We start from the raw sequence: 22,559 nt of genomic DNA, 5'->3' as shown, positions 1-22,559 counted from the left end.
TCGTCTGAGGGAACGGGAACAATCACTCCGGCAGAAAGAAGGGAGGAGACGGCCTGAAAGAATCCTGGAATGTGGGACCGTTGTCTTGGAGGTCGAGACAGGAAAAAACGCCTGTCTGGCGGGGAAGAAAATTCGATCTTGTAACCGGATGCGATGATTTCCCTGACCCAAGCGTTGTTGACAACCGACAGCCAAGCGTCCACGAAAAAGGAAAGTCTGCCTCCCACCCTGGAAAAACTTCCTGGTGGGGGTGCCCCGTCACTTGGAGGCAAACCTACCGGAACGGGCACCTGAGGACCTGGAGTATTGTCCTCTAGATCTCCAGCGGGGAGCGGGCTTGTAAGAAGGTTTCTTCTGCTCTCGCTCCCTAGATGCGGAAGGACGCTCTTGCTGGACAGATCTCTCTGTGGACGAGAACGGACGAAAAGGCCTAAAGGGCCGAAAACCCTTTCTATTAAAAAGGCGTCTTGGTCGAGACTGGGAGAGAGAAGTACTTTTACCCCCAGTGGCATCGGAGATTATTTGATCCAGCTTGGCCCCAAAGAGCCTAGAACCATGGAAGGGCAGATTGGTGACCGACTTTTTTGAGGTGGTATCCGCATTCCATGATTTTAACCAAAGAACTCGGCGTACAGCCACTATATTGCTGTTATCCCTTGCTACGCAACCGGCCACATCTAAGGAGGCGGCTAAAAGGTATTTACCCGCATGATTAATTTGATCTGCTAGATCTGCCAGCTCGTCCTGGGGAGCTGCCGCTAAGTTGCCCCTGCGGAGAATTTTTGCCCAAGCCGAAATGACTTTAGCCACCCAGGAGGAGGCGAAAATAGGGCAGAGGGAGGCACCGGAGGCCTCAAAGATAGACTTCGCCAAAGATTCTAACTGTCTGTCTGTTGGATCCTTAAGCGATGCCCCGTCTGGAAGGGACAGAACCGTCTTAGAGGCTATGCGAGAGAAATGTGAGGGTCCACTTCAGGGGCTTTGGTCCATTTAGAAAGCAAATCGGCCTCAAATGGGTACAGAATATCTAAATACCTGCGGCCCGAAAAGCGTTGCTCAGGGTGCTCCCAATGTTTGGCTAGAGTAGTATCAAACTCCTTGTGGTTTGGAAAAGTTTTGGATGGAGGCCTTGATCGTTTAAATGGAACAGAACATTCCTGAGGAAGGGGCTTGTCGTGCTTAATCTCCAGGGTTTGGAAGATAGCTGAAAGAAGACTATCGACCATATTTCGTGTTTTAGACATGTCATCTGCTTCTGAACTAGATCCTGATTGTGGATCGTCATCTGACCTAAGGTCGTCCTCTGAAGAAGACGGACACCTGGGTGAAGCAGACGGGCCTAGTGAACTGGAAGACGAGCCCGATAGGAGACGCTTCCTGGACATCCTACTCGGCCTGTCCCTCTGAAGGTCGCTGTCAGGAGCGGACGACTCACCTTGAGAGGCGGTCGGTGCAGCAGTGGCTGTAGATAGCTGAGGCAAACGTTCTAGGACCTGGACCAGGGACTGAGAGACTTTGGTCAGATCGGAGACCGACTGAGACATAGCTACGGCCCATTCTGGGAGAGGGGAAGTGCCCTCATCACGGGAATCTGTGTGCTCCTGAGAGGCCGACATGGCTGAAGGACTGCAGGACTGGTAGAAAGGAGATGGCTGACCCGAAGCCCACTTCTTTTTACAGCGCGCACAGGCGTAATGAGTAGCGGTGGGCCTGAAACAGAGCTCCCCTGCAGGGTTGGGCATAAGGAAAACTGCGCTGAATGGCCGCGGGAATTGGGGAAGAACTGCGGAGGAAGACTAATATTTCTGCATAGAGCAGAGCCTACCTAGTTCCGGCGAGCAGCAGAAACGCTGAAGTGTCCCCCAGGCAGAGCAGAAAGCCAGGACCGAAAAAACAGGAAATGCCTGATGAGGTGAGCGGTGGGCGTAGCTTAGCGGCTGAGCCGCAATTGGAGCTGACATACAAGAAGAGAACAAGGAGCTCTGTGATGGGCTAAAAAAGGCGCGAGGCCAGCGCGCTCAGAAGGGGGAGGAGGCGCTCTGAGAAGCGGGAGCTGAAAACGAAAGTGAAAGTGTCGGCACCGCAGCCCCGTGATGGAATCGCCCAGGAAGGTGAAGAGAAGGCCTGTAAGGAGGTACTGTGCGCGCAGAAAAGCTTTGGAAAACCCTGCCCAGCTGTGACAACGGGGAGAGAAAACCCTGTATTCAGCTCCTGAACATAAGTGGAGAGGCGCGCGGCTGATGAGAGCGGCGCCCGTCAGGCAGGGAGAGGGGCGGGAGATTCAAACAGCCTGATGTGTTTGTCCAGTTTTCCACCGATGTGCCTCTTGGTAATGCTGCGGGCTGGAGGGATCGTACAGGCACTTACCTGTCGTCCCTGAAGAGGATGATCACAGGGGCCTCACAAGGGTAGTGGCAAGCCGCTGGCAACTGTCCTCTGTACCCGCATCCTGCAGAAGACGGCATTAACCTCTTGATGGCGAGGAAAATCTTGCGATCGCCGACTTCCTCTCAGCCCTGTCCCGAGAGAGGGGTGAGGAGGGGGATTTGGCAAGGACCAGCCACCTGTCCACATCCCATAGCACCAGAAGGTGATATGGAAAAAGTCCTGCCAGCGTACTGAGAGTTGCGATGTGGGATCAGCCACACTGCTCGCTCAGCCGCCTGATATGGGAAAGCAGGGTGAACTTCTACCCTGTTTCCCGACTTGAATCTGCAAAACAAAAGACAAAAAAAATTAAAAAGTTCCACTAGAACACCTAAAGGAAAGAAAGGTTCATTGCGGATCTGGGAAGATCCCGGTCCGCCTCCTACAGACCCTAAGCACAAACTGAGGTGCCTAGTTCCTGTCGGTGGGTGTATACTGCCGGGGAGGAGCTAATTTTCTTGTTTTGCATAGTGTCAGCCTCCTAGCAGCAGCAGCATACACCCATGGTATTCTGTGTCCCCCCAATAAGGCGATAAAAGTTTTTTTGCCCACATTAGCCAACTCTGCTTCTATTTTTGACTGGCGGCTGAGTTAACATGTAAGCTGAATTTTGATTATGATACTATTATTTTTTTTTATATACCGTATATATAATTTTTGCAAAACTTTCATTATGATTGATATTTTTTTTTATAGTTTTGAAAAAAGTTGCCTTTTTTTTGCGAATGTGTGTTTAATGTTTGGAGGTTAGTGGATCTTCGTAGTCATCAGCCAATAAAAATCACAGAGAGGGCTCGTACTGGGAAATTGAGTGGGTACTCTTTCATTCCGAAGTAACATGAATTTTATTTATTTTTCCTTTGTAGAACTGGAGAAAACATGGAGAATACTGCTACCTCCTCAACACAACAGAGGTGTCATATGACGCACAATGCAACCTCACAGTTATGAACAAGTAATGATTTTTTTTTTTAATGCGTAACTGAAAGTTGAGGTTATGTTTTTAATCCTAATGTTTTATCTTCAACTTTTTTTTTTTTTTTTTATTTCCAGGTTTGAGCAGGAATTCTTGAACTCCTTAATAATAAAGCAGAATAACATGGAGGGGAAATATTTCTGGACGGGTTTGCGAGATGTTAAAAATACTGGAGATTACTACTGGGAGACCGGGAATGGAACAAAAGACCCCACCTATTCTAACTGGAACACCCGCCAGCCAGGTAATCCCACGCTTCTTCTTTCGTATGCTTACAAGTGTTTAGAAACACCTTTTGGGACAGTTTTTTTTTTTTTTTTGGTTTACTTTATCCATAAACCCTATTGCCAAAAATTAACTCTTAGGCTAGTTTCACACTAGCGTTACTGGGCGCAGCACACAGCCGCCGCTAAGCTCCGCCCCCAGCCGCGCCCCCTCCGGTCAGCTCCTCCTCCGATCGCATGAGGCTGCATGCGATCAGCGTACCCTATACTTGGCGTTTGGTACGCTGATCATGCGCTGATACACTTTTGCCCGCGCATCTGCCCTTTTTGCGCTGCCCCGAGCGCACAAAAAAGCAACACAGTGCGTTTGGTGCACGTCGGCGCAGCGCAAAAAGGGCGGATGCGCGGGCAAAATTGTAGCAGCGCTCGATCAGCGTGCCCAACGTTAAGTATAGGGTACGTTGATCGCATGCAGCCTCATGCAATCGGAGGAGGCGCTGACAGGAGGGGGCGTGGCTGGGGGCGGAGCTTAGCGGCGGCCGTGCGCTGCGCCCAGTAACGCTAGTGTGAAACTAACCTTAGACTGTGTTCACACGTTCAGGATTTTTCACGTTTTTTTTTCGCGCTTTTGCCGCGTTTTTCCTCTGCAAAAACGCTTAAACGCATACATTAAGAATCCTATTAGAATGAATTCCGCAATCTTTGTGCCCATGATGCGTTTTTTTCCGCAAAAAAAAAACGCATTGCGGAAAAAAACGCAGCATGTTTATTAATTTTGCAGAAAATCTGCGGATTTCATTGTATTAGGATGCTCCTGAAAAAAACGCAAAAAGAAAATTGCGGATTTCCTGGGAAGGAGTCCGTTTTTTCTCAGGAAATTTCTGCATACGTGTGTACATAGCCTTAAGCTTCTAGAGCCTCACCGTACATAGACTGCAGAATGAGTTGACTATGACTCTGTCAGTGAGCTTGTCCTGACTCGCGACATTGTAAATTTTCTTCTAAGCTGTTTTATGACCAGTTGAACTTTGATTTAGTGATAAATCAACTTAGAAGATTATTCAGGAGAAGAAAGATAAGAGTGAAAATCCTGTGGACGCTCCCAGATTCTCATTCTTCTATGTCCTGGCTTGGCGTCAAACTATAAAAATTCTGTGATTAAACCCAGTTAACATAAAAATGATTATTACCCAATAAATGCTGGTATTTAAATAACATAATTTTTATTTATTGGACCAGCAGATGTCCATATGCTTTAATAACAATTTCCATTTTAATCACGGTTATATGTCCTCATAGATGGTCATTTCCTTTAAATGGTCATTTTAAGAAACTTTGCACAAATCCTTAGTACAAGCAAATATAAGAAACTTTTTTCCTTTTTTTTTTTTTATCCACTTTTCGGCCACTTTGTCCCACTCTTGCTTTCTGAACTTCTCATCCTCTGTGAAAAATTGCAAAAATTCACTGCCAGCAAAGTGAGGAATCAGATTACAGCTGCCTTTTGAAGACTATAGAGCGAGAGGCGCAGAGACACAGGGCTGCCGTTGCTTAGCCTTTTATGTCAGTCAGGGTAATGCCGCACGACTGGTTTTTCCACATCCGAGAAAAATTGTGCGATTACTCTGATCAGAGTGGGATCCGTTTTTCTCACACAAAGAGAGACGAAAAAAAAAAGTTTCTCCACCTTTCCCACTCTGTCAGTCCATGAAAATCAGACCGCACTCGAGTGTCAAGGGTCCGAATTTTTATTTTTTTATTTATTTATTTTTTTCATAGACCCGTAGACTTGCATTGCCGATTTTATGTCTGACCCGCGGATCAAAATTGGACAGGTCTCCGAAATTTTCTGCAGATAACTTGATCTGAGGAAAAAATCGGACATGTTCAGTCCCATGGAGTATCGTAGGTACGAGGGCTATCTGTGGAAACCATGGATGGCAGTTAACACGAAAACTGGTCCTAATGCTGTATGATGATCTCTATGCTGGTTCTGAACATGTTCTTCACGGAGAACGGGAGAAGAATCCCTCGTCTGTGTGTGCTGTGTATGAGAGACATGGTAGCAGCTGGGCTTCACCCCTCCAGCTCAGAGACAACTGAAAATTAGAGCAAGCTAGGGAGGGTATAAATGTAGGCAACAAATCATATAATGATCAGAAATCATGTAATATTTTAAAAATGTACTTAGTTACCTATATGACTATATGTGGGTGATGTAGCAGTGAGGGACCAAGTCACTTATTTTCTGGTTCAGGGTTGTAATTTCACGTAATTTTCATTAACAGTGTTTTTTGCACCCAAACCTCCACTCAATGTTTTCATAGCTTTCTAGTAATCGATCATTAATTTTTCTCTGTAGATTCATAGAAATTTTGCATTTTAATTTAAACTTTTTTTCCCCTAGCATTAGCCGGGGAATGTGTTGTTATGGCCACCGGAGGATCTATTGGAAAATGGGAGGTCAAAGACTGTAACACTTTTAAAGCTTTGACTATATGCAAAAAAAGAATTGGCGCAGCAGAAGAGGAGGAGAAGCCAAAACCCCCTCCCACCACGTGTCCCGATGGCTGGACGCCTGGAGCAGACCTATATTGCTACAAAGTATGATATCATTCAAAGTATGATGACATTTGTTTTACACAGAACCATAGATCAGATTTCACATTGCAAAATGCACACCTGATGAGAGTGCTGTACTTACTCTGAAAATCCATGTCGGGATGGCTGTATTGTCTTCATTGTCCCTCTTTCCTGCTGTGTCTTCATTGTCCCTCTTTCCTGCTGTTGAGACTCTGCCCACCTAGCCTGATTGTCAAATCCTCAGTATCCCTCCTCCCTGCTGCTCCTGAGATCTCACACTGTTCAGTAAAAGCTGCATCTGTCAGTCAGTCTGTGGGGGGGGGGCAAGGACTAAATACACTTGGGTTCATGAGCGCTTTCATTTTAACATTGGGATAATACAGCCATTTCGACACAGATTTTAAAAGTAAATACATCAGCCGCATCAGGTCAGAGAGATCTATTTAATAGTGTTTTTAATGGAAAAGAGTGGTACAGATCATTTTTAACCCCTTTACGACTGTTATTTAACCCCTTTGTTTAGGTCATGGGCTGTGTCTCTGCTTTTGGTGCGGGCTCGCACACTGAGCCAGCATCTTACGGGGCGCGGATGTGTTGTGACAGCCGGGAATCTGCCGAAGACACCCTTCTCTGTCATATCTTCCTGTGGACGCTGGCCTGTGGCCGCCATTCATAGATCATGATTTTTTTTTGCTAACATAGCCGTGCTGAAGTCCTGCTATGTATAACACAGGCGATCGGACAATCGCAGCTTCAAGTCTTCTAAGGGGACTATTAAATAAATTAAAACAAAAAAAAGTTTTAAAAATATAAAGTACAAAACTTCAAATCGCCCTTCTTTTACCTCATTAAAAATAAAACTAATACAAAATACACATATTTGGTATCTCTGCGTTCAGAAATATCCGATCTGTCAAACTATAAAATAAAGTAATTTGATTGGTAAACAGGGTAACGAGAAAAAAATCCTAACACCAGAATTGTTTTTTTGGGTGGCCGCAGCATTGCAGTAAAAGGCGATTAAAATATTGTATGTACCCCAAAATGGTATCCATATAAACATCAGCAAAAAAATAAACCCTCACCCAGAACCAGATCCCAAAAAATGGTAACGGTACAGGTCTTGGAAAATGGTGACAAATTCAAAAAACTTTAATACAAATTTCGGAATTTTTTTTACCACTTAAATAGAAAAGAAACTGATTGGTATCTGCATTCTCATACTGACCTGGAGAAGTCATATTGCCAGGTCAGTTTTACCATAAAAGGAACAAGGTAAATAAAAAAGCCCCCCCAAAATTGCAGAATTGCACTTTGTTTGCAGTTTTACCACACTTGGGAATTTTTTTTCCCCGTTTTCCAGTACACTAGGTGGTAAAAATCAATGGTGTCATTCAAAAGTACAACTCGTCTCGCAAAAAAACAAGCCCTCATATGACGATATTGACAGAAAGATAAAGTTATGGCTCTGGGAAGAAGGGGAGGAAAAAACGAAAAATGGAAAATCGCCCAGGGGTGAAGGGGTTAAGCATTTGGATAAATTTAAATTCCATAGAAAAATATCCATTTCTTGACCCTTGATAACATTCTGCATTTTTTTTTTTTTTTTTTTGCAGCTGTTTCATAAAGAGAGACTTTTGAGGCAGAAAACTTGGGAAGAATCCGAGGGAATTTGTGAGGAGTTTGGCGGCCACCTTGTCAGTTTTGCACATATGGAAGACCTGAACAACTTGTATTCATTTCTGAAACCGACATTGGGGTATGTTACTCAAAAACCATTTGGCTTTAACACTTTTTTTTATTCTATTATGATACGTTTTTTTTTCTCCAATCTTTGTACATACTCTAATCTTTACTTTACCTGCAATGTGCATATGACCGTTTTTCCAGCTGGTTTTAACTAGTGAGATTGTTATGGGCACAGTGCTTCATGAATCGCCTACATTTTTGCGCCATTTTTCTTGAAGATCCTTCCTGTGCGTTTTGGCTGCATTTCCTTAAAGGGGTTTTGTCCCAGTCACTCTTTGTGACTGCAGACTTATGAATCCCCACAACGTACGCACTGTGCGCTGCGTTGATTCGCCGGTTTCTGACCTGGGACCGGAGGGTATGTATGAGTTATACAAACTCTCGGCCAGTGGGCGCAGCCTCGCTCTCCATACACTTGTATTGAGCCGAGGCTGTGCCATGACTAAGTAACACTGGCGGCTAGTTGGCATCGCCGACTAAAGTGTGTGGCCTTGCCCCATACAAGTGTATGGAGCGAGACCGCGTCCACTGGCCAGGGGTATATATAATGCATACATACTGTCTGGTCCCGGGTCTGAAACTGATGAATCCCCGCATTGCGCCATGTGTGTTCTGGGGGGATTCATAAGTCTGCGGTCACACAGAGTGACTGCAGACTTATCAGTTAGGACTGGACAAGCCCTTTAAGCAGTTTGTAAAAGTTCTTTCTCCATCGCTTCATTGGGGGACACAGGGACCATGGGTGTATGCTTCTGCCACTAGGAGGCTGACACTATGCACATAAGAAAATTAGCTCCTCCTCCGCAATATACACCACACCGACTGCCGCTCAATTAGTCAGTTTCGCTTAGTGTCAGTAGGAGGTGGACTCAGGTCTTTCATTAGACCCCTATCTACCTCAGCGTGAGTCGTTCCCTTTCAGGTTCCCGGAGGGATACAGAGTGAACAGTCACATCTGTACTCCCACAAAGAGACTATGAGTACGGCGTGTACTGCCACCCTGTATCCTCATAGGTCTAGCCGGCAGGATCAAGAGCCTCTAACGCTGATGCATGTCCAGGCCACCACAGATTCTAGCCTCTGCCTCCTACCCACTCGCCCACCAGAGCCTGTCGGTAGATGGAGGCACGGACGTCCGCTAAGGGGTACGGACGTTTTATTCCCTCACTGGATTCCATGTACCTTTCCTCCTACAGCGCCTGCTCCATGGGTCCTAGGTCAGCAAGCGCTGGCTTAGGCCTCGGACATCGTTGTGGCATCTCTAGCCCTGTGCTCTCATAGCGCCGTGACAGTGCGGCCTGCGGGATACCTCCGCGCCGCACCACGTTCCTCCGGCGGCCGCCACTTCTAATTTAGGCCCCGGCTTCTATTCGGGCCTTGTGCTGGGCGTAGCCACGCCCCCTCGTTCGGGCGGGCTTTCTCCCGCCCGTCTCGTACCGACCACCGCCACACTAAGGGGACTAGAGGCGGTGAATGGTTCTGCCCACTCCCCCCAGCCGTCCTATGGGCTTCGAGCGGGTCTTTTACAGCTTCCAAGCGCAGTGGTTCCGCCCATCCTCTCTTCCGGCCACTTTTACCGCCCTCTACTTCAGCAGAGCACGTTTTCTCCCAGACAGCCTCCATTTTCTTCAACCTGAGGGCCGGTCGCCTTTCCCTGTCTACAGGAGTCATCCCCAAGTGAGCCGAGCACATAGCTGGAAGTCGCTCCGCTCACCAGTGCCGTGAGTAGCTCTGCACTGCAGACTGACACCCTCTGTCCCCTAACCGTCTGGCACTACTTAGTGGGTTAGCTCACCATGTCTAATTCTAAGCCACTTCGCTCTCGCCCCCCAACTTCCTCTTATTCCTCAGCTGTGGTCAGTCACTTTGCATGTAGTGCTTGAAAATGCAAATTTCCATCAGGTCAGTCCTCTCCCCTCTGTCAGGACTGCAGCAACCCCATTGATCCCACCCCTCAGGAGCCCCCGGCTGTCCCAAGTGAGAGTGAGACCCCTATTCCAGAGTGGGCTTCCTCTTTCTAAGTCTGCGGCAGTACTCACCAAAGTGTCTCAGACCCTGGTTTCCATACTTGATAAGTTGCCCCTGCAGACTTCCGCAGGGCCCAGCAAGCCACAGGAAGCTCCGGCTGAGCCTACCAACATTAGCTGCAAAAGATCCAGACAGGGGCACCGCTCCGATTCGTCTTCTTGCTCCGTTTTCGCCCCATAGCCCGTTACGGCGGCCCGGGTCGGCCAGATCCTCTTCTCCTGAACCAGGCGAAACTTTCTCGGATGCGTCCTCCGAGGATGTTTTGGAGCTTTTCTCGGACCAAATCGCGGACATGAGGGATATGGTCCAGAGCCTCATTGGTGCGATCAACCAAACCTTCAAGATCAAGGACTCGCCCCCCCCCCCCCCCCCCCCCGAAAGATCCCTCCCTGGTCCCGGGCTCCCATACTGCCATCGCCTCTCTCCTCGATTCGGGGGTAATTGTTCCCATTCCAGAAGCAGAGCGCTTCACAGGTTTCTATTCAAACCTGATTGTAGTACCAAAGAAAGGCGGTACGGTTCGGCCCATTCTGGATCTAAAGTTACTAAACAAAAGGGTCCGTCTGCGACACTTCAGAATGGAGTCCCTTCGTTCAGTAATCGCTTCCATGGAGGTACAGGAGTTTCTGTGCTCCATAGACATTCAGGACACTTATCTACATGTTCACATCTACCAAGGACATCAGAAATTTCTGTGTTTCGCGATTCATCAGGAGCATTTCCAATTTGTCACTCTACCGTTTGGTCTCGCCACCGCTCCCAGGGTTTTAACGAAAATCATGGCAGCGCTGATGGCCATTTTAAGGATCAGAGGTCTCGTGCTCTTCCCATACCTCGACGACATCCTCATCAAAGCTCCGTCCTTGCCCCAGGCTCACGAAAGTCTCGCCATCGTTTGCGACACCCTTTCCCGATTTTGGGTGGATTATCAACAGAAAAAAGTCCTGCCTGGTCCCAACGCAACGTCTTGTGTTTCTAGGCTTACTTTTCGACACCCATCAGGCAAAGGTTTTCCTTCCCGAAGAGAAGAGAGTAACTCTCCGGCGGGATATTCGCTTGCTTCAGAGTGCCCGGCCCACTTCTCTCCGTTGAGCCATGAGAGTCTTGGGGAGGATGGTGGCAACATCGGAAGCGATTCCCTTCGCCCAATTACACTCGCAACAACTTCAGCAGGCCATTCTGGCGCAGTGGAACAAGTCGGTCTCCTCCCTGGATCGTCCAATTTGACTCGTTTCGAGTCAGACTGTCCCTCAATTGGTAGCTAACATCACCTCTCATCTCTCAGGGCCGGTCCTTTCTTCCGGTGCATTGGCAAGTGGTGACGACGGACGCCAGCCTCCTAGGCTGGGGTGCGGTCTTTCGCCATCTGACCGTCCAGGGGCGTTGGTCGTCGCAGGAGGCAGCACTGCCAATCAACGTCCTCGAAATACGGGCAATTCTTCTGGCCCTTCTTCATTGGCACAGGCAACTGAGGGGTCTGCCAATTCGGATCCAGACGGACAATGCCATGGCGGTGGCATACGTCAACCACCAGGGAGGGACTCGGAGTGCCTTGGGCAGAGGCCTCAGTTCCAGCGATATCCGCGTTACACATCCCCGGCGTGGAAAACGAGGCCACCGACTTTCTCAGCCGCAAGGGCCTCGCGGCAGGGAAATGGTCCTTGCATCAGGAGGTCTTTCATCAGATTTGTCTGCGATGGGGAAGCCCGGACGTGGACCTTATGGCGTCCCGTCTGAACAGGAAGGTCCCACAGTTTGTGTCCAGAGCACGCGATCCTCTCGCGGTAGATGTCAATGCTCTGACCATTCCTTGGCCACAGTTTGCGCTCCCCTATCTATTCCCTCCCCTTCCTCTTCTCCCCAAACTGTTGAAGATCAAGTGAGAAGGGGTGCCAGTCATCCTCATCGCGCCGGTTTGGCCCAGACGAGCTTGGTTCGCGGACATCATCAACCATCTCGTGGATGCGCCTTGGAGGCTTCCAGACAGACCAGATCTGCTGTCTCAGGGTCCGATCTGCCACCCCAATTCTTGGTCACTCAATTTGACGGCCTGGCCATTGAGACCGCGTTTCTGAAAAAATCAGGCTTGTCAGACCAAGTAATTCACACCATGATCCGTGCTAGGAAACCGTCATCTTCCAGAATATACTATAGAACGTGGAAGGCCTATTTTCCCTTCACCCATGACAGCACCACATGAGAGAGGGATCCGCCCCGCCAGGACAGGAACCTACTGAAACATAAGGGGCGGCACCTCTCCCCCGCTTCAGTTGGGTTCCTGTCCTGGAAAGGAATCCCTCTGACAGCGGCGGTGCCTGTCAGGATGAAAGACCCAGGGCCGTCCCGGCGTGTAGAGTCCGCAGGGCTGTCTTACCTGCGACGCTGGTAGCGCAGTCCCCGGGGTTTTGCCTGATTCGGGCCCCGGGTTCGTGCGGGCACGTCCTGATGTCCTCCCTTCGGAGGTTCCTCCACGTGCCGCCCTCCCCCTGCGCGCGCCCGTCCTTCGCCTGCATGCAGGGGAAGCCGGGGGCGGAGACCGGCGTCTGACGTCAGCGGCGCAGAGGATTCTGGGAGCGCGACCGCTGACGTCATCAGGACGCGACGGTCATGGCGCCGGGCGCGGCGCCGGCCAGGCGGCTGGCGGTCGCGGGGGGGAGGGGTAATGAGGGGCTCACTCACCGATAAAAGAGGGAGCAGAAGCGGCTGCAGGGGGTGACAATAGCGTCTCAGGAGGATCGCTCACCGTCCCCATTGTCTCTGCCCCCATCGCAAGCTTCTGGTCGCAAGAGCCGCTCGAGCGGCAAAAGCAGCAGTCGTCCAAGTCACCGATCGAGGGATTCCTCGAGGTCAAAAGAGCGCAGAGCGCATGCTCCTTCACAGCCTCAGAGGCCGATACCGGTCTTTCCTGGGTGGTGAGTGATCTCCGTGAAAGTTAGATAACATTATAATAGGCCTTCCTATGTCTTTTTTTTTTTTTTCTCTCCTTCCCTTTACTTAGAGAGGCAAAAAAGCTATAAGTAAAAAGAAAAACAGAGAATGTGCAATATTCCGCAGCCCTTTAGCGAAAGATTGCCAAAAGGACTTGTGTCAGCTGTATCCAGCGGACTATGGCTGAAGAGGCGCCGAGCCTGGCAACAAACCTCAGATCCATAATAAAATCTGAGGTACAGGGCTCGCTTAAAAAATTATTAAAAAAGAAGAGCAAGAGTAGGAAAGCCTCCCCGAGTTCCTCGTCAGGCTCCTCTTCTTCAGAGTATCAAGCGGAGCACGGGTCATCTTCATCCTCAGACAGTGATACGGGGGGCAGACCTTGCTTTCCAGTAGAAGATACGGACGCTCTCCTTAAAGGCATCAGGTCCACTATGGGCCTGCAGGAGGAGAAGATAGAGAGATCGCTGGAGGATGTAATGTTTGGCGGCCTGCAAGAAAGGAAGAAGCGTACCTTTCCGGTCAATGACAAGGTTCAGGCCCTAATCGAGAGAGAGTGGAAGAAACCGGAGAGGTCAGGTAGCCTTCCCTCCTCTTCAAAGCGAAGATACCCCTTTGAGGCTAAGGACACGGACGTCTGGGACAAAGTCCCAAAGATTGACGCGGCAGTGTCTAGGTCTTCTAAGAAGTCGGCCCTGCCCCTGGAGGATTCAGGGGTTTTGAGAGACCCCTTGGATAAAAAAGCGGACTCATACCTAAGGCACACTTGGGAGGCAGCGGCAGGGGGTCTGAAACCAGCAATAGCCGGCACCTGTACAGCCCGGTCATTAATGGTCTGGTTGCAACAACTTGAAGAAAAATTAGTCTCCAAAGTACCAAGAGAAAAAATATTAGGAGAAATGTACCTGCTACACGGAGCTGCCGCCTTCTTGGCTGACACCTCCGCCGACTCAATGAGGTTAACGGCAAGAGCAGCGGGGCTATCGAACGCCGCAAGACGGGCGTTATGGCTCAAAGGCTGCCCTGGGGACATTCAATCTAAAGCAAAATTATGCTCGTTACCATGTGATGGGCAGTTCCTGTTTGGAAAAAACCTGGATGACATCCTGGAGAAAGCCGGTGATAAAAAGAAGGGCTTCCCCAGATTCATGGGTGATCAAAGAAGACCGCCCTTTCGGAGGGGAAGGTTCAATCGAGGCCGTCCCCCGGGAGAGCGAAAAAGGTGGGACGACAAGAGGAAAAAAGAACCGGGGTTCATGTTTGGGGGAACTTCCTCAACCGCCAAAAAATCCCCGCAATGACACCAGCCCTCCTGTGGGGGGGAAGATTGAGGTTCTTTTCCCAAGAATGGGAGAAAATATCGGCCAACAATTGGATTCTGAACATTATAAAGAATGGCCTAAAAATCCCCTTCTTCCAGCATCCAAGAGCTTCATTTGTGGTAACCCCCATCAGGAAGGAACCAGGAGAGCAGTTAGCCATAGAGACAGAAATCTTAGGACTGTTGGAGAAACGAGTTCTGATAGAGGTCCCAAAAGATCAAGAGAGAAGGGGGTTCTATTCTCCCCTCTTCCTAATAAAAAAACCCGATCTTTCCTTCAGAACAATAATAAATCTCAGGCGCCTCAATCAAAGGATCATGAACCAAACATTCGAAATGGAATCAGTGACTTCGGCCATAAAGCTGTTACACCACAACTGCTTCATGGCCGTAATAGATTTGAAGGATGCCTATTACCATATCCCGATGCACCATGAATACCAGAAATACCTGAGGGTAGCCCTATACATCCAGGGCGACCTCAGGCATTTTCAATTTACAGCTCTTCCGTTCGGCATCTCCATAGCGCCAAGGTTTTTACAAAAGTAATAGCAGAAATGACAGCTTTCCTTCGAATCCACAATGTGATTATGGTGCCTTACTTGGACGATTTTCTGGTCATTGGCAAGTCAGAAGATCACTGCGCACATCAGGTAGACAAGATAACAGAGACCCTGCAAAAACTGGGTTGGATGGTAAACTTAAAAAAATCAAAACTTCAACCCCTAAGGAAACAGACATTTCTAGGTTTTGTCTTGGACTCCGACCGACAAGTTTGTCTCTTGCCAGAGAAAAAACTAGAGAAGGTGAGAGAAATGACTCTTACAGCAATACAGCATCCTCACATGACCCTAAGAAGGGCAATGTCCCTGTTGGGCACGCTAACAGCCTGTATCCCGGCGGTCAACTGGGCACAGTTTCATACCCGACAACTGCAGGTGGAAATCTTGTCAGCCCAGAAACGATTAAAAGGGTATTTAGAAGGGAAGCTGGAACTTTCCGAAAGGGGGAAAAACTCTCTCACTTGGTGGCTAGACGGCACAAATTTAGCAGGGGGGACTTTGTGGCACAGGCCCGTGTCCGATGTAATATTGACAGACGCAAGCTCCTCGGGATGGGGGGCACACCTGAGAGAACATATAGCCCAAGGGTCCTGGAGTCAGATAGAGCGAAGGCTTCCTCCAACTTAAGAGAGTTGAGAGCGATAAACAGAGCCCTAGATACATTCATTCCCATGTTACAGGGCCAAAACGTCCGAATTATGTCAGACAACAGGGTGGCAGTAGCGTATGTCAACCACCAGGGAGGGACAAGGTCAAACTCCCTAATGGACGAAGCCAAAAGAATCTTCCTCAAGGCAGAACAACATCTAACCTCCCTGAAGGCCCTACATATCAAAGGGACAGAAAATGTTCAAGCCGACTTTCTAAGCCGCAACAAGTTAAAACAGGGAGAGTGGGCCTTAAATCGGGTAATATTCCAGAGGATAGTACAGTTATGGGGGCAGCCGGTAATCGTCCTCTTTGCCACCAAAAGCAACCGGCAAGTGAAGAGGTTCTGCTCATTGAACCCAGGGGAAAACCCGTGGGCAGTAGATGCTCTACAAATCCCGTGGTCGTTCAAACTGGGCTATGCCTTTCCCCCAGTAGCGTTAATCCCGGCAGTGATAAAAAAGATAAGAGACGAGCAAGCCAGAGTAATCCTCATAGCCCCGTTCTGGCCAAAAAGGCCGTGGTTTTCACTACTACAAATGATGTCTCTCTCGGACCCGTGGGTACTGCCAGAAATTCCAGATTTATTAGCTCAGGGGCCGATATTCCACAAACAAGTCAAGGGGCTCCATCTGACGGCGTGGAATTTGAGAGGGCACTTTTGAGAGATAAAGGGTTTTCCCCGGGATTGGTGACTACTCTAATGAAAAGTAGAAAACCAATAACAACCAACATATATGGCAGGACGTGGAAGAAATTCCTACAATTCCTGGGAAAACCGTTAGGTCAAGAACCTCCAATCGAGTCCATCTTGGAGTTCTTGCAGGCAGGCCTAGAGCTAGGCCTGGCGGTAAATACCCTCAAAGTACAGGTTTCAGCGCTGGGGGCATTATACAATTGCAATATAGCGGCAAACAGATGGGTAGCCAGGTTTATAAAATCTTGCCACAGATCTAGGCCAATTTCCTTACCGAAAATAGCTCCATGGGATCGAAATCTGGTACTGGAATCCCTTACGAAGGAGCCGTTTGAACCCATACAGCAGATTTCAACTAAAAATCTCACCCTAAAAACCATCATTCTGGTAGCTCTAACGTCGGCACGTAGGGTTAGTGACTTGCAGGCCCTTTCAGTCAACCCGCCATATGCACAGATATACCAGGATAGGGTGGTTATGAGAACAGACCCTGCTTACTTGCCGAAAGTAGTAACTAACTTTCACCGAAACCAAGAAATTGTCCTCCCTTCCTTTTGCGAGAATCCAAAAAACCCAGGGGAGGAAAAGTTTCATAGCCTAGACGTTAAAAGAGCCTTAGTAGAGTATATGTCTATAACCAGCCAGTGGAGGAGGTCCCAGTCCCTATTTGTAGCCTTCCAGGGTGCTAGGAAAGGTTATGGAGTGTCAAAGGGGACTATTGCCCGATGGATTAGGGAGGCCATTAGTGTAGCCTATTCGGTTAGTGGCGTCCCGGTTCCTGACGGCATCAAGGCTCATTCCACCAGAGCCGTGGCGACCTCCTGGGCTGAGAAAGCAGAGGTATCAATAGAGCAAATTTGTAAGGCCGCTACCTGGGCCTCACCCTCAACTTTCTTTAGACACTATAGACTAAATCTATCCTCCTCGGCTGACTTGACCTTTGGTAGAAGGGTGCTGCAAGCGGTGGTCCCTCCCTAAGGTGTTCGAAGTCTCCAGAATCTCTCATGTGGTGCTGTCATGGGTGAAGGGAAAACCACCATGGTTACTTACCGGTAGCCGGTTTTTCCGGAACCCATGACAGCACCCGTATATTTCCCCCCGTTTTCACCGTTTGGGTGTGCACAATAGTCAGGTGTTTTTGTGTGATGTGGTGTTGGATAAATATGTAACTAACCGGGAAGTCCTCTCAAATGCTCTGTAATCCAACTGAAGCGGGGGAGAGGTGCCGCCCCTTATGTTTCAGTAGGTTCCTGTCCTGGCGGGGCGGATCCCTCTCTCATGTGGTGCTGTCATGGGTTCCGGAAAAACCGGCTACCGGTAAGTAACCATGGTGGTTTTGGTTGGTGCGAATCCAATCGCATTCCGCCTATGTCTTTTTCGCTCCCTTCTATTCTGGCTTTCCTCCAGGTGGGCCTGGACGCTGGCCTTGCCCTTAGTTCTCTAAAGGGCCAAGTATTGGCGCTTTCCGTTCTTTTCCAGAGGTCGTTATCGTCTCGTCAGCAGGGCAAGACCTTTCTGCAGGGGGCAGCTCACACAGCACAGCCGTATCGAGCGCCCGTAGATCCCTGGGATCTAACTCTAGTCTTAGAGGCCCTACAAGGTCCTTCCTTTGAACCTCTCAAGGAGGTCTCTCTATCCTTTCTCTCTTGGAAAGTGGCTTTTCTTGTGGCCATTACTTCCATCCGGCGTGTCTCGGAATTGGCGGCCCTTTCTTGTCGCCCCCCTTTCTTGGTGATTCACCAGGATAAGGTGGTACTGCGACCTCAGCCTTCCTTCCATCCCAAGGTAGTGTCTGCCTTCCACCTGAATGAAGACATCGTCCTACCTTCTTTTTGCCCGGCTCCATCTCATCCCCGGGAACGCTCCTTGAACAGACTGGACCTGGTCATGGCGACGAGGGTCTATTTGGCTAGGACCGAGGCGTTACGGAAGACAGACTTCCTTTTTGTCATACCGGATGGTGCACGAAAGGGCCTGCCGGCCTCCAAGGCGACTATTGCTCGCTGGATTAGATCGGCAATCTTGGAGGCTTACCGGGCCAAGAGCAGAGTGCCTTCTCCGGGGGTTAGGGATCACTCCACTCGGGCAGTGGGTGCCTCCTGGGCAGTGCACCACAGAGCTTCTGCGCTGCAGCTTTGCAAGGCTGCAACCTGGTCATCTGTTCACATGTTTGTGAAATTCTACAGGGTCCACACCTAGGCTTCGGCGGATGCTAGCCTACAAAGAAGGATCTTGCAGGCAGCGGTGGTGAGTCCGCTGGCCTGATGGAAGTTTGCTTTCCCTCCCCAGGGACTGCTTTGGGACGTCCCATGGTTCCTGTGTCCCCCAATGAAGCGATGGAGAAAACATGATTTTTGGTTGCTTACCGTAAAATCTGTTTCTCGGAGCCTGGGGGACACAGCACCCTCCCATTTTTCACAACTTCTGTTATTCGTTTTGTGTTTTATAGATACAGTTGAGTTGTGTGCTTGTTCTCTACTCTACTACTTCTACTGCTTTCTCAATAACTGACTGAGCGCCAGTCGGTGGGGTGTATACTGCGGAGGAGGAGCTAATTTTCTTATGTGCATAGTGTCCTAGTGGCAGCAGCATACACCCATGGTTCCTGTGTCCCCCAATGAAGGCTCCGAGAAACAGATTTTACGGTAAGCAACCAAAAATCCTGTTTTTGTTCACATTTCCTATTTTTGTAAGTTTATTTTTTTTTTGTGTTGTCGCTTGAACATTTATTTTTTGGGTGCGATTTGCCTGCTTTTTTTCTAGCCCATTATTGGGATTATCCAGGACTATTACATTTTTTTTCACTATGGGTCAAAGAACTAACAGGCAAGTAGTTGCTAATTAAAGACTTCTCCTCCTGGCAAATCGGCAACTTTCTCTGATGTCGCATCGACAAAGCAGCAACTTTTCCTCTGCTCTGTTGACGGGGTGTAGGGTTGAGCAGATTCTCAGAATGCAGTGACGAGACACGAGACAGGGTATGACTTGTGAAATCAACTTTTATAGCTTGGAGCCGCTGGGGCTATGCTGAACAAGTAAAAGGGGTAACCACAATCTGTCCTCGCAGGGACTTACCAAAATAAACAATACTTTTCTTATATTCAATGTGACTAACCCGGCTAGTCCGGGTGTCGAAGGCCACGTATGGCCAAACTTTGGGTCCTTATTTCCTATAGTTCACTTATCCTTCCAGACGTCGCTCGGGATCTCAGGTGCGGCCGTTTAGAGGTTGCTGATGCGGTTGCCTTGACGCCTCGATATGCCGGGATGATTTGGGCTCGACAGGCCCTGAAGGATCTGTGCTGGTGGGGCACAACAGGCCCTGAAGTCTCTGTGCTGGTGGGGGCACAACAGGCCCTGAAGTCTCTGTGCTGGTGGGGGCACAACAGGCCCTGAAGTCTCTGTGCTGGTGGGGGCACAACAGGCCCTGAAGTCTCTGTGCTGGTGGGGGCACAACAGGCCCTGAAGTCTCTGTGCTGGTGGGGCACAACAGGCCCTGAAGACTCTGTGCTGGTGGGGCACAACAGGCCCTGAAGACTCTGTGCTGGTGGGGCACAACAGGCCCTGAAGACTCTGTGCTGGTGGGGCACAACAGGCCCTGAAGACTCTGTGCTGGTGGGGCACAACAGGCCCTGAAGACTCTGTGCTGGTGGGGCACAACAGGCCCTGAAGACTCTGTGCTGGTGGGGCACAACAGGCCCTGAAGACTCTGTGCTGGTGGGGCACAACAGGCCCTGAAGACTCTGTGCTGGTGGGGCTTTCAGGAGGTCTTTTACCGGCTCTCGTCTCACAGCGCAGTGATGACGCAGTTTCCCAAATGACGATCAGCCGGCCTCTGCTCAGGGTCCCTTTGTAGATGGGACGTGGGCCTCTATTGCCGCCTATGGCGAGGTGGCATCCACTGAGGCCGGTGATGGCAGGGCTGCAGCTGTGGAAGGAGACAGGGGCAGTGTCCAGGCCGCTGTAGCCGTTATACGTGTCGTCGCAGCGGCGACTTGAGGTAACGGACCTGTCTCAAAAGGGCGGGGGACAGGAGGCGTGGGTGTGTGCGACCGTGGGCGGGGAGCAGCCTCCGGTAAAAACCTCTCGTCTCTCTTGTCGGTGAGTGCGCAGCTTTCTCCTCACAGACTCCTGACGGTGTCTCTTACACACACCGCTCTTGACCCCGTCTCTCTCTAAATCACTCGTCTTCTCGCCTCCTGTCACACTCTCTGCCAACTGAGCGCCCCCTCCTCCTTTTGTCTTCGCCCCGCCCCCTGTTGCCCTGACACCTTTAGTTGTGTGTCTCCCTTTGTTATCCCCCCCCAGTGTTCTTCCTTCAGGAACCCTGATGGTGGTCCCCTGGGTTCCGGCCCAGTCACTGTCTGGGAGTCGTCCTCCCCACATTCCCCCACCCTGTAAGTTCGCCAGTCCTCGAGCGAGGGCCTTAGTCTATTGAGATTGGTCTGTAGGGGTTTCAATGTTCGTTGCCATTTGAACTGAACTTGTTCATATCGTTCAGGAGGTTTGCCAGCTGTTGACCGCTCGGAGTATCTCCGTTCAACTGGGGTGGAGTCTTCTGGGGTGGTGGAGATTGGAGGGCTGCTTGGTGCAGGCGGGCTAATTGTGTCAGCTGGTTCATTACTGAGTGGAGGGCCTCTGGGTTCTGGAGGAAAATCGTAGTCGTCGTCATCCGGGTCCCAACATATGGATGATGGTTCAGATGTCGACGGGGCAGGCACCAGTTGCTTCGGGTCGGTGGAAGTACACGGGCGTAACATATTATGATGCACAATACGAGTGGGCAGTGTTTCATCCTCCTCGGGTCGTATTTCGTACACAGGTCCTTCCGGATGGATACGGCGTAAGACCCGATAAGGACTCTCTTCCTAGCTTGTTCTGGGGGCGTTGTTCTAGTACAAGCTCACGGTCCCCGCTTTGGAGGTGAGGAGGTGGGGTTGCATTTTTCCCTGGGTGCTCCCAGTCTCGGAGCTTGGTGTGTACAATTCGATGAAGAATTTGCAGCCAATGGCGATGATTTCGGACCCAAGACGACACTCCGGTCCAGGGCTGAGATTCTTCGGGGTCCAACTCCACCTCCGTGATCCCTTTACCCTCTCGTCCAAACAACAGGGAGTAGGGGGTATAGCCACTAACTCGATGTACCCAATTGTTATAAACCCATACTAATTCAGAAACATATTCGGGCCAACGGGCCTTCTTGTCACTCTCCAGAGTGCGCAACATCTGAATCAATGTCCGATTAAATCGTTCACAAGTCCCATTTCCTTGCGGGTGATACGGTGTGGTCTGGGATTTGTCATTTCCATAGAGGTGATGTAGTTCTTCCATAACTTTTCCCAAAAAACATGCTCCCTGTTCAGAATGTATTCGTTGAATACAGCCGTATTCTTGTATAAAGTTTCTACAAATTGCGGAGGCAGCTGACTCTGCGGTCTGATCCCGAGTGGGGGGTGACCACAGTGAACTTGGTGAAACTATCTACCATAACGAGGCAGTGTTCGTATCCCTGAAATGCGGGCCCAATAGTCAGGTAATCCACCGTCAGGTGCTCAAGGGGCGCTGAGGTCACAATAGTCTGTGTTGCGGCTCGCTGAGCAGGTGGTTTGGCCAATTCGCATAAGCGGCAGGTCTGGCAAATTTCGTCTACAACAGCTGGCAAACGCGGCTGGTAAGCTTTCTGTTGCAGCCATTGCAAGGTCTTTTTTGTTCCAAAGTGGGCCCCTTTTTCGTGAGCTTCCCGAGCCAGTAGGTGAAGTTTGGCTCCTGGCGTAACCACCTGCCAAGCCGTCATTGAGGTTGTTTGTGATGTTATTTTACGGTACAATAGTCCCTTTCAGATAACCAATCTCTCCCATTGTCGCAACATCAGCAACAGGTCTTGAGTCAAACTTTGTCGTTGAGAGTCAGTGGGCAATTGCCCAGCGGCGACCCACGTCCTGAGAAGGCCAACCTCTTCATCGTCTTGTTGTTGTTGTACCTACTTATCCCGGGATTGTTCTAACATGCCCCTTGGGGTCTCGGGGGAAGATATTATTTTTATTGTCAGTTGTGAGCATGGCAGTAGTGAGAGCGAACGGTATTTCCTCTCCTAATTCTTCGTCTCGATTCTGCCCTGGAGTTGTATGTCGAATCCTGGAGAGGGCGTCTGCATGGACATTCTCGGCCCGTCTTTTGTAGATAATCTTATAATTGTACTTTGCCATCCGGGCCACCCATCGCTGTTCCAGAGCCCCCAATTTGGCGTTTTCCAAATGAGCCAGTGGGTTTGTTGTCAGTTCGCACCACCACCTTGGAGCCCACTAGGTACTCTGCGAATCTCTCCGTCATGGCCCACACCACTGCGAGGAGCTCGAGCTTGAAGGAGCTGTAATTGTCAGGGTTACGCTCAGAGTCATGGAGTGAGCGGCTTCCA

General features: G+C 49.8%; 1 protein-coding gene across 1 annotated transcript in view; it reads left to right on the top strand.

The window, feature by feature from the left end:
- LY75 (lymphocyte antigen 75) overlaps positions 1–22,559 on the top strand; it is a 133,330-nt gene that overhangs the window by 38,402 nt on the left and 72,369 nt on the right. The window contains exons 10-13 of the mRNA XM_073545716.1: positions 3,294–3,382; positions 3,481–3,647; positions 6,035–6,231; positions 7,827–7,969. Coding sequence (XP_073401817.1) covers positions 3,294–3,382; positions 3,481–3,647; positions 6,035–6,231; positions 7,827–7,969 — 596 coding nt within the window. The remainder of the gene's footprint in view (positions 1–3,293; positions 3,383–3,480; positions 3,648–6,034; positions 6,232–7,826; positions 7,970–22,559) is intronic.

This window comes from Dendrobates tinctorius, unplaced genomic scaffold (genome assembly GCF_039654945.1).
Source record: "Dendrobates tinctorius isolate UK_male_01 unplaced genomic scaffold, ASM3965494v1 ptg000143l, whole genome shotgun sequence".
Taxonomy (NCBI): Eukaryota; Metazoa; Chordata; class Amphibia; order Anura; family Dendrobatidae; genus Dendrobates; species Dendrobates tinctorius.
Note: the sequence above shows the minus strand (reverse complement) of the source record. Positions and strands in the feature narration are given on the sequence as shown.